A 12,995-nucleotide genomic window follows, 5' to 3' on the forward strand; every position below is an offset into this window, starting at 1 on the left:
AGGTATAACTAGTATTTTTCCTTTCCGCATCATACTAGTTATTTTTGGAAATAATACCAAATACAAGAGGTATGCGATTCTAGTATTTCGAATTTGTTTTCGATGTTGTGTTCTTTTATTTTTTTTTTCTTTTCCTTGTGATTTGATTGTTCTTTTCGGTTGACCTAAAGTTATTTAAGGAAATTAAATATTAACTTTCCTTAAAAGGCTTTGTCTAGTCGGTGGTGGTTGTTCCCATATCCAAGAAGGTCATGTGCCTCGCCACGTCAGTACTGGAAGCCAATTTTGGAAATTAATATTTAATGAAATTAGTAACCTAGGTGATTTGGATCGAACGTGTTAAGTTCCGCAGGAGATCCGAGTCTAAACCTAAAAGAACAAATAGATTAAACTTTGGATCAAACGTGTTAAGTTCCGCAGGCGATCCAAGTTTAATTTAAAAGAACACATGGTAGCTAGGAAAAGGTTCAGACCTTTGTACAAAATTTTTGTACAGTGGAACCATTAGATTTTCCGAGTAGCAACCAACACCTACGAGAAGACATAACAAAAAAAATTCTTTCCGAACAGTTTCTGTACTGTGATTAGGAAATAATTTGATAGAGCATTAATCATTGCTATTTTTTTTGTTGGATATGCTTGGTGAAGTAGGAATATTCCATATATTATCAATCAAACATTGTTGTATAGCAACTAATTGCAGTCGTAATACAAATTGGAATGTATCTTCTTTTCTTGTGTATAACGGTAATTCATGAATACCAAATTTCATAGTCTTGGAATAACCATAAGTATGTACCTTCTTTATCTGGTCCATTCTGAAAGAGGAAATAAGTTAAATAAGTAATCGAGACAAAGTATCAGCTAAAGAATTGTTCGTTCCTTTAATATGTTCCCAAAGTATACTTAAACCTTTATTGAGGATGACATCAGTAAATTTTAACCAACATTTAAAACTGAGCCCTTTTCTTACTTCCTTTGTCTGCTGGCTATATTTTACTATAGGCTCACAATCTGTTCAAATTGTAATTTCAGATTTACTGTAGATAAATAGTATAAAAGCTTCTAAACAATCGATGACTGCTAGAAGTTCAAAGTCCGAGGAGGTTAACTTTTCTTTTTCTTTATATTTGCCTAAAGCATAGCGGCAAAGTTTTTCAGAGTTTTTTGGGTCATATTTAGATCTTCTACTGAATAGGGCTCCTCCCCATCCAGATTGACAGCCATCTGAATCTAAGGGAAGTGTTAACTGAGGAAGATGTTGTACCATAAGTTTGATTTGTCTAATCAAATATATGTTTTACTGATTGAAGTATCTTTGTCCTGTTTAAAATGTTTTATTATATAGAGGACAATTAATTTTTCTAATATCCTTTATATATGGACGTACATAATTTAGAAGTCCTGTCAAAATTTTAATATCCTCCAATTTTAGAAGTCCTGTCAGAATTTTAATATCCTCCAATTTATTTGAAAATCCGAAGAGTTTATTACCCAACCAGCTAGGGGCCGGCTCTGCTAGACCCACAATGGATATGGATTGACCGTTTAGATTAATTTATCAATTTTTAAATGCATTTCAACCCACTTTTCTAATTGACCGTGCTAATTACTATAATTTGTAATAGTTAATCTTAGAATTATTATAATAATATATTTTCAGATAAAGAATAGGATAAAAGTGCTATTTTATTTTTTTAAAATAAAAAAAAATACCTTTTCAATAATCCCGATAAATAAAAAAAAGGGGGGAAAAATAAAAAAGATATGAAGGAAGCACAAAAGTGATCACTCACTGAAAATCTCAATCGAAAAGAATCTCTAAAGCCGCCTCTCCTGTTTACAGTCCAAGACACTTTTGACCTTTAAACCCAAAGCCAACCGGAAAGGAAGCACAAAAGCCCACACACCAAAACCACCCTGCAACCAGTCACTGACAATCTCTGCGCCGACGCAGACACTGCGCCGCCGCCTCCTGCCGCTGCTAGTGGTGGTGCACCACCTTCCGGAAATCTCTCCTCTTCTCTGCCGCCGCCTTGAGACTCACGCTCCCCGAGCCACACTCCAGACGCTGCGTCCACAACCACGCCCAATTGAAAGGAAGCCGAAGCAGAAAGCTAAAAGCACAGAGGAAGATCTCGCGTACCTCGTTTGGATACTGTGCGATTCGAGTCATCGAAGCTGATTGGCCAGAGAAAGTATCCGAGCAATCCACTGCGTCGAGCGAATCTGACCTTGCCCTCGACCACCTGGGGGCTGTCGTAGCTCACCCACAGATCGCCGGACTGGAAATAGGAAGTCGCCGTCCTGCCGTCGTACACAGACTTAGTGCCGGGATCCTTCAAGAACCCTTCGATTTCAAGGAAAGCTATCACCCCTGACTGGTTGCTCATCTTTTGCCGAGGTCCCTCTGCTACGACTGGATCGCCTGGTTCGTTTTTGGATTTGTTCTTGAGGAACCATGACCTTCCGTACAGTGGCACTCCCATTACGAGCTTGCACGGAGGAATCCCTGCGTCCAGCCATGAGGTGACGCCGTAGCTCGCCGAGAAGTGGGAGGTCCGGTCGAAGAGGGCGGCGTCGTTAGCGGTCGCGTTGCCGTTTCTGTGGAAGCCGAAGCAGAGGATGTTGACCCAATCGAGGCTCCTGGAGATCGCATCCGTCGGGTAGTCCGGGCCGTCGGTCGTCGGTCCGTCGAACAAATGGTTGGAGAAGTAGGCGGTGATCGTCAGGAGGAGAGTGCTCGGGGCTGCTTCTTCGCCGATTCGAGCCCGCCACTCCTCGAGGAGGAGGCCGAGGTTGGCCATGTCCGCCGGCGAGCTCGGGAACTCCCAAGCCAGGTCCAAGCCGTCGAACCGGTTTTCCCTGGCGAGTTCCAAGGTCGAAGCGATGAACGCTGCCCGGAGAGCGGCATCGGCTGCCATGGCGGAGAAGCTGGTTTGGCGGCCATCGGCAGCGACGGACAGCAAGGTCTTGAGAGCTGGATTGCTGGACTTGACGGTGCCGGAGAAATTGCAGAGGACGGCGACCTGGTCCGGCGGGACGGCAATGCCGGAGTTGGCACCGTCGAGGGAGAGCGAGTAGTAATAGAGGTGAGTGTAGAGGGAGGTGTCGATGGTTGGAGCAGGCGAGTGAAGGCTGTACTGCGAGAACCAGAAGCCAGCTCTGACCCTGCTGGGGCCTCCTCGTCTGTCGTCGCTGACGCCGCACTGCTTCTGGCACCTTGAGTTATGGAAAATGGAGAAGATCAGCAGGAAGGTGAAGAGGGAGGAGAGGGTAGTTTGTCCCATTTTGTCAGGCACCGCCGCTCGTGATGAATGCCGATGACTGAGCTAGCGTTGTCTGTGAATGCAGATGTCAAAAGCTAGTGATGCTGAAAAGAAGAAGATGCTATAGGGTTATTATTATTATTGTAAATAAATCTGAAGCACACTAAGAAAGACAACCATGAGATATTTGCCTTATTAATTATCCACGAGCGTTTTTCTATTTTCTTACACAAATAACTCTACTCTTATAAGCTGATTAATTATGGGATGGACAATTCAATTTCCTATCACGAATACTTCAATTCAATCATTCCTTCAAATGAGATGCATAATTAAAAAATACTGGATTTTTTGAACTATTATGCATATTTTTTAATTTATTTTGATAGTTGATGAAAAAATTTTATAGGACCGGATGGATCATCTCAAAACTAGTGGTTAAGCTTAACTAAATTTATCATATGAGTACTTCAATCGTCTTAAATGTATCAGGTGTGAAAATTAAACCCTACTTCTTAGCCATTTAGAATATTTTTCATGGACTTTGAGCGTTTGTCATGGAGTGGGAGTGGACAGAGAGCGTGGAAGCTCGTGGGGTAAAAGCGAAAAGGGTGAGTGTCTTTTGCGAAGGGAAAGCATCTGATTCTGTGAGAGTAACTGAATATATACATGCAGCTGAATGGCATGGACTGCTTCTCTTACTTTACCATTTTCTCTCACTCCATCGTCGGCTTGCCATTGTAGCTAGCTGTGTTGCTATAGGGTTCTTAGTTTTTTTATTTTTATTTTAAAAAAAATAGAAAATGCCAAACTTATGAAACTATGTCTTCGGGAGGTCGAAGGTCTGCGGCAGCAATTGCGATAACATCAATATCTATCCGTGCTAAACATCTTCGACCGCCATGTCATCGTCGGGCTCGTATTCACCGTGATTTACTCCCTCTCATACTCGTGGGGCAGGAGTGAGGGGGCCGCTGGGCGGCGGGACCCACCTTTTTGCAACTTGCAACTTACAAAATATATATATATATATATATATATATATATATATATATATATATATATATATATATATATATATGTCAGTCACTACTTTAAAATTAATAATCATCTATAATTTATCTTTTGTTAATCTAAAATAAATTGATGAAAACAATGAATTGATGAAAAATTTTAATGAAAACAATGAACTGATGAAAACGTTAGGACGAGCGTACTCATCATTTACCTCCTTAATTATCATGTGAGACAAAAAAAAAAAAATTTGAGATTGAAAGCTTGTCGTCATGTGCAAAGCTGCCGTCGGCCACGTTAAAGGTCTACAACTGCGGTCGCATGAGGTTCCTCTTGTAGTAGGTAGTAGCCGCGAGCGTTCAGAGACAATTGAGTAGCACGACTCGTGCTCGAAGCCGCCGATGGTCACGTGCATGGTCGGCCGTAGCTGCGCGAGTCGATTACGCGTGGAGTCGCCCGCGGCTTCGAGTTGCCACCAGGCCCGGCCCAGAGGCCGGGCGGTCCTGGGCGATTGCCCAGGGCCCAAGTTTAGATGGGGCCCACACTGTTAAATATTTATATAATATATATATATATATATATATATATATATTAATTATTTTAAGAATTAAGTTTTATAAATCTTCACTTGCACCTGCTCTTCCGCCGCACAAACTCATGGCTCAAGTTCTTGGCGGGGCCCACAACTTTTAAGTGATTATATATATATATATATTAATTATTTTATGAATTAAGTTTTGTAAATCTTCAACTGTTGTCTGCTCTTTGTTGCACCTGTTCTTTCACCGTCACACAAAGCTCAAGCTCTTTGAATTTATGCTGACAATCTCCTCTTTCGTATTCTCTTTACTTCTCAGTTTTCTGTTAGATTTTTTGTTTGCTGCGACTCTGCGAGATCGTGACTGCGTCATAGCGAGGCTGCGTCTTTGCCACTTTTCTACACGGCTGCACTAGCACCTCCGACACGTTGCACCTAAAGGTTTTGAGCTTACGGTGCAGAGATTTACAAGTTGTGGCGTTTGTGGGTTATCATCTATTCATCTTTTTCATCTAGGTGTAATTATTCTAAATGATTTAAATTATAGTTTTATTCCGTTTATTTAAATTATAGTATTGAAAAAGATAAAATCTTGAAATTAATAATATTATAGATGATTTTACACTTTGAAAAATTAGAAAAAATTATTATAAATAATTTTTATTTTATAAAAAAAAATTAAGGGTCTATTTTAATTGTGTCGCCCCGGGCCTCCTGATTGTTAGGACCGGGGCTGGTTGCCACTTGTAGTCGCGATCGTCGTTGAGAGAGATTCGTCTAGCAGAGATAAGGGAGGAAGGAAAGTTTGTATCGTTTAATTTGAATTGATAAAAATATTTATAAATTAATTTATGAATGAATTTTTAAATTGATTTGTCTATAATTTTATAATAGATAAATAAAAGATAATTTTTTTAATTTTTTTTTTATCCTTCCAATAAAGTATCTTTAGCACATATATCTTATTATTGGGATCAGTATACTTGAATTTAATGGATAGAAAATTAAAAAAAAAAACTCTTATTATCATCGTTCTGATCTGAAAATTTTCACGGTCATGATACTGCGGCAGTAAATCCACATGCAACCAAGAATGATGATGTCAAAAGTTTCTCATTTGTTTTTTTTTCATAGCTAGCTCCGGCCGATTAAATAGGATCATCACGTTAGAGAAGCAAAGGAAAAAATAATACGGATGACTTTCGCTTTTTCATTTTTTTTTCTTTTTTTGAAAACACGATCAAGTAAAACACAACGGAGCTAAAAAGCAAAAGAAAATACATTGCTAACACTGTTAAATTTTATTTGATTTAAAGCATATAACGATTCCTACTCCACAGTCCACAAATGAGAATGTTTTCGTTAGATAATTACTAATCAATCAGAAAGTTACAAAAGTAATTACAATTTGAGTACAAGTAACTTGAACAATAAAAGAAATATCGACGACTTAGAGGAAAAGATCTTTAGCATAATTGTTGTTGGAGCAGTTTTTGAGTATCATAGAAACCTTTTCAGAGTAGCGCGCAAGATCAAAAGTTGTTTGAATTGATGTTCTTAAGCTTCTAGTCGAACCCTCTTTTTATAGCCCACTCGAGGCGCCTGGATCTCTCCCCGAGTGCCCCCATAGGGCTAACGTGGCAACACCTCGTCAAAACTTCATATGGCAAAACTCATCCATCTCCAGGTGCCTGGACCGGTCCGGACGCTTGGACCAATGATGTGGGGCGGCCAGTCAAAGCATGCCACCGTAGGAAGAAGATGGATTTTTACTGGTCTGAACGCTTCGACCCGTTCGGTCACCCGGACCGTCCAGGTGACCTCGTAACGAAGACTGGTCACCCTTTGTGCTCCCTCGTACCCACTGCTCCGTCCAGGTGACCCCGTAACGAGGACTGGTCACCCTCTGTGCTCCCTCGTACCCACTGCTCCAGGCACCTGGAGCAACTTCGGGCACCTGGACAACCCTTTTCCAACATTTTTTTTCTTACAAAAGTGTTAGAACTAAGAGCATATATGGAAATCAAAAAAGTAACTTATTTGATAGTTTTTGTACTATCCGATTCTGACTTTAAGTTTTACTGAAACTTTAGGTCGGACCGACGCATATTGTTCTCTCTTTGGGGAACACGTCCTTACCTACTCCTTTTAGAAGAAATTATCTTTTGCCAGACCGGTTGTCACACCCCCAGGGGGTCCCTGCCTGCAAAAATTCGACAAAATCTCCCCTATACCGGTGACAATATGAATCCTAAAATACATAGCCCTCAAGCCCTCAAGCCCTCAAGCCCTCACAATCCTCAACCAACACGGCGGGAATATATACCATAAAGTAAATAACACATTCCACGCAGTTTATTATAGAACAGCCTCCGGCTGACTATACATCAAATCACAACCACGCGGTTTAATAAAGACAACCTTTGGCTGTCAACATAAAACGTAAAGAACGCAACGATATTTAAACCATCGCAGCTATATAAAATACATACTCCACTACAATGAGGAAAACCAACACACCTAAAAAACCTTCGCAGCGGAAAATGAGGGTAGCATACCCAAAACTCAATATAAAAATCCACGAGTGTAAGAACTATACATCACAAGTCTGTAGATCACATGGCAAGGAAACAAAAGACTAGAAATAGAAATCATCACAATATGGGGAGGGGACTAGCAGCTGGAACCTCCTGATGACTTCAACCTGAAATAGGAATAAATCAACGGAGTTAGTTTAATGAACTCAGCGGGTATCTAGCAGACATGCATAGTAATATAACTATCAGTAATAATCATGCAATACAATCTCCTGAACAATAATAAGTAAAGCAAACTGAACAACGGAAGAACTGTACTCACCAGGACCTCTTATCTTGACATAAGAGTGTAAACCATACGCACAGATGCAGGGTCATTAGACCAAATACATAATGTCTCCTGTATGCATGTCAATCATATGCAGCCACCAAAATGCAGCATCTAAAATACATCAATCACACACAAATAAATGTAATCCATGCATATGATGCAAATGACATGGTCACCCCTGATGCAGTCAGCCACCGTCATCGCGATGATGAGATCGAGTGGGTAGGGCTATGACAACTGTGCACTCTTCAATCATTACTCCTGAGTGACCGAGTGGACAAGATGCTGTCGGAGTCTTCAATCCATGCATATGATGCAAATGACATGGTCACCCCTGATGCAGTCAGCCACCGTCATCGCGATGATGAGATCGAGTGGGTAGGGCTATGACAACTGTGCACTCTTCAATCATTACTCCTGAGTGACCGAGTGGACAAGATGCTGTCGGAGTACACCTATCCTCCTACCCCAACTAAATAAGGGAGTCGAAGCTCTCATCTCCTTATGTCATAGTCAAGAGGAGGGATCCCTATCCACTATTATGTTGCGTCACCACTACCCATGAGCGGCCGAGAGGAGCCCTGACAGAGCAACTGCACAACTTGCCTGATGTATCACTAACCCATGAGTGGTTGTGTATGCAGATAATGTAACTGGCGATGTGCTCAACTACAAAGGAGCCGACAATCACTCAGCATGTAATCATGTAAGATGGTGTATGACATTAAATCATGTAACACCTGACAATATGCGCCTCCATCTAATATGTACCAAAAAGAATAATGAAAACTATAACAATAAACTAGGTACCATAATGTCTAGGTACACATGCCAGGTATAACTAGTAGTTAGTCCTGAACCTAGTAATGCATTGTATGTCACTACTTCTATGAACATAAGTACACAGGGCAAGAATCAAGATGTTATAGGCTTAAACACATATCAGATAAATAAAAGACATACCTCAGGTATCAAGTAGTGGCATACCAAGGCAGATATAAAATATAACAATGACTACTAGCTATAACATACTATGCATATCATAATGACCATATCAAAAGAAGATAAGTCAAAGATACCCGCCCCGCCTTTAATTGTAGATCGTGCTAAACAATCCCATATCGAGATACTCGTCTCGAATCAAAGTCATGCAAATCACATAATTACAATTTAGCTAATTACATATGCAACAACTAGCTAAATCCCAAACCAAACTAATTAGGGAAACCCTAATCGAATCATCCATGAATCCTTTAATCTTTCCATTCATAATCTATAATCCATTAATCCATTGTATCATCTACTTAACCTCAAAAATCAACCTTACATAATTCATCTATCTCAATTAATTCAACCCACAGTAGCCCCAGTTAAAAAAAACACTAAATCTGGTATAAATTCGATTTCAACAATCCATTCACATACTTCTATCGGTTAGCAACAACTAAGCATCCAACTAAACAGATAAAGAAAACCATCGAAGCAATCTATTAATTTCTCAATTCCAATCCCCTTACCTCTTCTTCTTTAGCGACTAGCAATGACATGGATCAGACGGAGTTGGCTATAAGCTATCTGCGGTGTGGTGGCTAAAACCAAGCTAGGCCACTACCTTGCTAACAACAACCCCAAATCAACACTATGTAAAGATCAAATGGCCAAATATAAGACTAGGATTAATCAATTACCTCCAATAATCACCGCAGGCAATAAATTACTCCTGGTGATAAGCAGAAAGAGATATTAAGTATGCGAGGGAGAGTACAGAGGTTGTTATCGACCCCTGAACAACCAGTGACGACCAAGATCTAAAGTCGGTGGCTGAGATTCCACTTCGACTAAGGAATCTATGCGACATAGGAAGAGAGTTAGGGCTCTACCATTATAGCTCACTCTAGTGGCAGCAACCTCTACTCCGCCTAATCCTTAGGTTAAGGGAAGAATAGCCCTGTCTTCTTTTGCGTCAATCCTCTCGTCCGGTGACGGCGCCACCTGACGATGGTGCTAGGGCACGACGATGTTGAAAATCAATAGAAGAAGAAGGATCGACTGGAGTGTTGTGTCCGAAGATCGGAGATGCGGTTCACATAGGTGCGAGACAGGAGATCAAGGCTAGGGTTGAATCTCCCCTCTCTTGTCCGAAAATCTACCTAGGGGCGGTGACTCGGAGAGGGAAACGACCGGATGCAACTCAACGATCGTAGGAGGAGGCGGCTCAACTGGCAGTGGGCGAACGACACTGATGCGATTAGGTGGAAAGGGGCACGAGGAAGAGAAGAGAAGGTCGACAGAGATCGAGGAAGAGGAAGGAATTGGGAGAATTATTAGGTTAGGTTTCTATAGAAATGTATAAATACTTAGGTTTTGCTTAATCAAACCCTAAGTACACTTCTAAATCAACTCCCACTAAATGGTTATTCCAAACAGGTTTTTCCCAAGCCTATAAATTCATCCCTTCGAAATACGTCATACGAGCTTCGAAAAATTCTCCGAAAATTTCTAGAAATTCTTAAAAATTCTGGTAAGGTTATTCGCCCATTAAACCTTATTATTTTATTATTATTTTGTTACGGTATTTTATATTCTCCCCACTGATAAAAATTTGGTCCCCAAATTTTGTTATTTACCATCAGTAAGTAGTAGTAATAGATAACCAGTATAAATGCTGAACAGAAATCTAACTCACATATCTCAAGTAAAAAGATGGGGCTATCAAGCTTGGATAGTATCCTCGAGCTCCCAGGTAGTCTCTGTTGGTCCCTTTGGAGGCCGGCAAGAGGGGAGGGGTGAATTACCCTGAAATAAAAATCTAACCTTTCTCGGATTTTTAACTAATAACAGACATTTGTAATAAAAGAAATAGAGACTAATTAAAGAAATCAGACACAAGAGATTTACTTGGTTTGCAATCAAAAGATTGCTAATCCAAGACGAATACGGTGCACTATCTGACGATCTCCTTCGGGTGGAGTAGCCTCTTTACAACGTTGAGAGCACAGAAAGAAACTTAAAGCACTAAGAAATTGATTACAAGTGAGTTCAATGATCTGTGCTAATCAGTGCTATATTTATAGCACTGGTCGGGGCGCCCTGGGGGGATAAAATTTTATTCCCCAACAATCAAATCGAGTCAAAACTCGATCTGGTCAAAATCTTCGCTCCGGGCGCCCTGGTACGTTCCAGGCGCCCCGGACCCCAAAAGTCAACTCTAGTTGACTTTTTTCGTCCGGTAGCTCTGCTTCGGTTCAGCTCATCTCAGTCCGGGTCTTCAACTCCAGTTCTGCTAGCTTGGGTGATCTCGGCCATCCGGAATATGGCTCACCCGAACTCAAGTTCCGGCCTTCTCCTCGAGCAGCCTTCTTTCTCGGTTTCTCGTCCCTCGAACGTCGTGCACATTCTTCTCGTCCACCGGTGTACTCTTCCGCGGTCACCTCATCCCTCGGATGCACCAAGCCCGTCGACTCTCTCCCCGTGTCATCCTTCTCATTAGCCGCGTCTTCCGCTCGACTTCCTGTGTTCCTAAGCTCCTACACACTTAGACACAAGGGTTAGAAAAAATAGGACCTAACTTAACTTGTTTGATCACATCAAAATACCTTGGGGTTCCAACAGCATCCTCGTCAGAATGATACTGCCATCCAACTTTAACCAGCCGGATAATTTTGTTCTACAACTGATGCTCTCTATGGTCCAGAATCTGTACCGGAACCTCCTCATAGGTAGTGTCAGGCTGAATGAGAACTAATATATCTGACAGAATATGTGCTGGGTCGGGTACATATCTCCTTAGCATGGGCACATAGAATACATCGTGAATGCCTGCCAACGACGGTGGTAGCGCCAAACGGTAAGCTACCGCTCCAACCCTCTCCAAAATCTAGAAAGGCCCAATGTATCGTGGAGCTAGCTTACCTCGAAGGTCAAATCTCTTCACCCCTTTCATGGGTGAAACTCTCAGAAATACGTGGTCGCCAATAGAGAACTCCAGGGGTCTCCATCTCCGATCAGCATAACTCTTCTGACGGTCCTGCGCCTCGGGCATCCTCCGTCTGATAGTGCGGACCAACTCTGCCTCCAGCTGAGCTCTTTGAGGTCCTAGCAGCTAGGCCTCTCCAACCTTCTCCCAGAGGGTAGATGTCTGACAAGGCCTACCATACAACGCTTCAAACGGTGCCATCTGGATAGTCGAATGATAGCTGTTGTTGTAAGCGAACTCTACTAATGGCAGGTGGTCCTCCCAGCTGCTTCCAAAATCCATAATGAAAGACCTCAGTAAATCCTCTAATGTCTGGATGGTCTGCTCTGGCTGTCCATCTGTCTGTGAATGGAATACTGGACTAAAACGGAGTTGTGTACCCAAAGCCTGCTGCAGACTCTGCCAGAACCGGGATGTGAACTGTGGGTCTCTATCTGATATAATGCTCAAAGGAACACCATGCAATCTAATGATCTCTCAATAATATAGCTCTGCCAATCGATCCAGAGAATCGGTATTCTGAATTGCTAAGAAGTGCATGGATTTGGTTAATCGGTCAACAATTACCCAATTTTTTTGTTGATCAAAGGGGAGAAGGGAAGATTAAGCCTAGAGGGAGGTATTTTTTTTTTAATTTTTGCACTTGAATTGCAAAGTTATTGCTTTTATTTTATATTTATTTACCCTAACTTAACCTGGGTTGCTCACATCAAAAAGGGAGAGATTGTTGGTACCTCAAGGTTGTTTTGATGTAATCAAATAAGTTAAGTTAAGTTCTGTTGTGTTTGACCTTGTGTCTAAGTGTGCAGAAGCTTAAGAACACAGGAAGTCAAGCAAAAGACGCAGCTAGCGAGAAAGACAACACAGGAGAGAGTCAATGGGCTCAGTGCGTCTGAGGGACAATGTGCTACGGAAGAGTACGTGGGTGGACGAGAAGGAGGCGACGACGTTTCCGAGGGACGAGAAGTCGGAACAGAAAGTTGCTTTAGAAGGCCGGAAGTTGGGTTCGAGTGAGCCTTATTCCGAATGACCGAAATCACCCAAGCAAGCGGAGCCGGAGCGGAAGATCCGGACCGAGGCGAGTAGCACCGGAGCAGAGGGCCCAGACCGAAAAAGTCAACCCTATTAACTTTAGGGTCCGAGCGCCCGGAACCTAATTCTATCCACTTCGACGTGGATGTTGACTGTTGCGTTAAGGATAGAGTTCTATCCCACTCTAGGCACCTGGAACGCTTCCAGGCGCCCCGACCAAGGTTATAAATACAACCTTAGTCCAGAAGCTGGAAAAGCACAAGCAATTCTTGATACAAGACTTGTGAGCTTTTCTGTT

General features: G+C 41.8%; 1 protein-coding gene across 1 annotated transcript; it reads right to left on the reverse strand.

The window, feature by feature from the left end:
• Positions 1–1,768: 1,768 nt before the first annotated feature.
• Positions 1,769–3,490, reverse strand: LOC122045784 (nod factor hydrolase protein 1-like). Its single transcript, XM_042606155.1, has 2 exons — positions 2,147–3,490; positions 1,769–2,071 (listed from the first exon to the last, which is right to left on the reverse strand). Exons 1-2 carry the CDS (start codon positions 3,288–3,290, stop codon positions 1,866–1,868), a joined length of 1,350 nt encoding a protein of 449 aa, XP_042462089.1. The 5' UTR covers positions 3,291–3,490; the 3' UTR covers positions 1,769–1,865.
• Positions 3,491–12,995: the final 9,505 nt, after the last annotated feature.

This window comes from Zingiber officinale, chromosome 2B, assembly GCF_018446385.1.
Source record: "Zingiber officinale cultivar Zhangliang chromosome 2B, Zo_v1.1, whole genome shotgun sequence".
Taxonomy (NCBI): domain Eukaryota; kingdom Viridiplantae; phylum Streptophyta; class Magnoliopsida; order Zingiberales; family Zingiberaceae; genus Zingiber; species Zingiber officinale.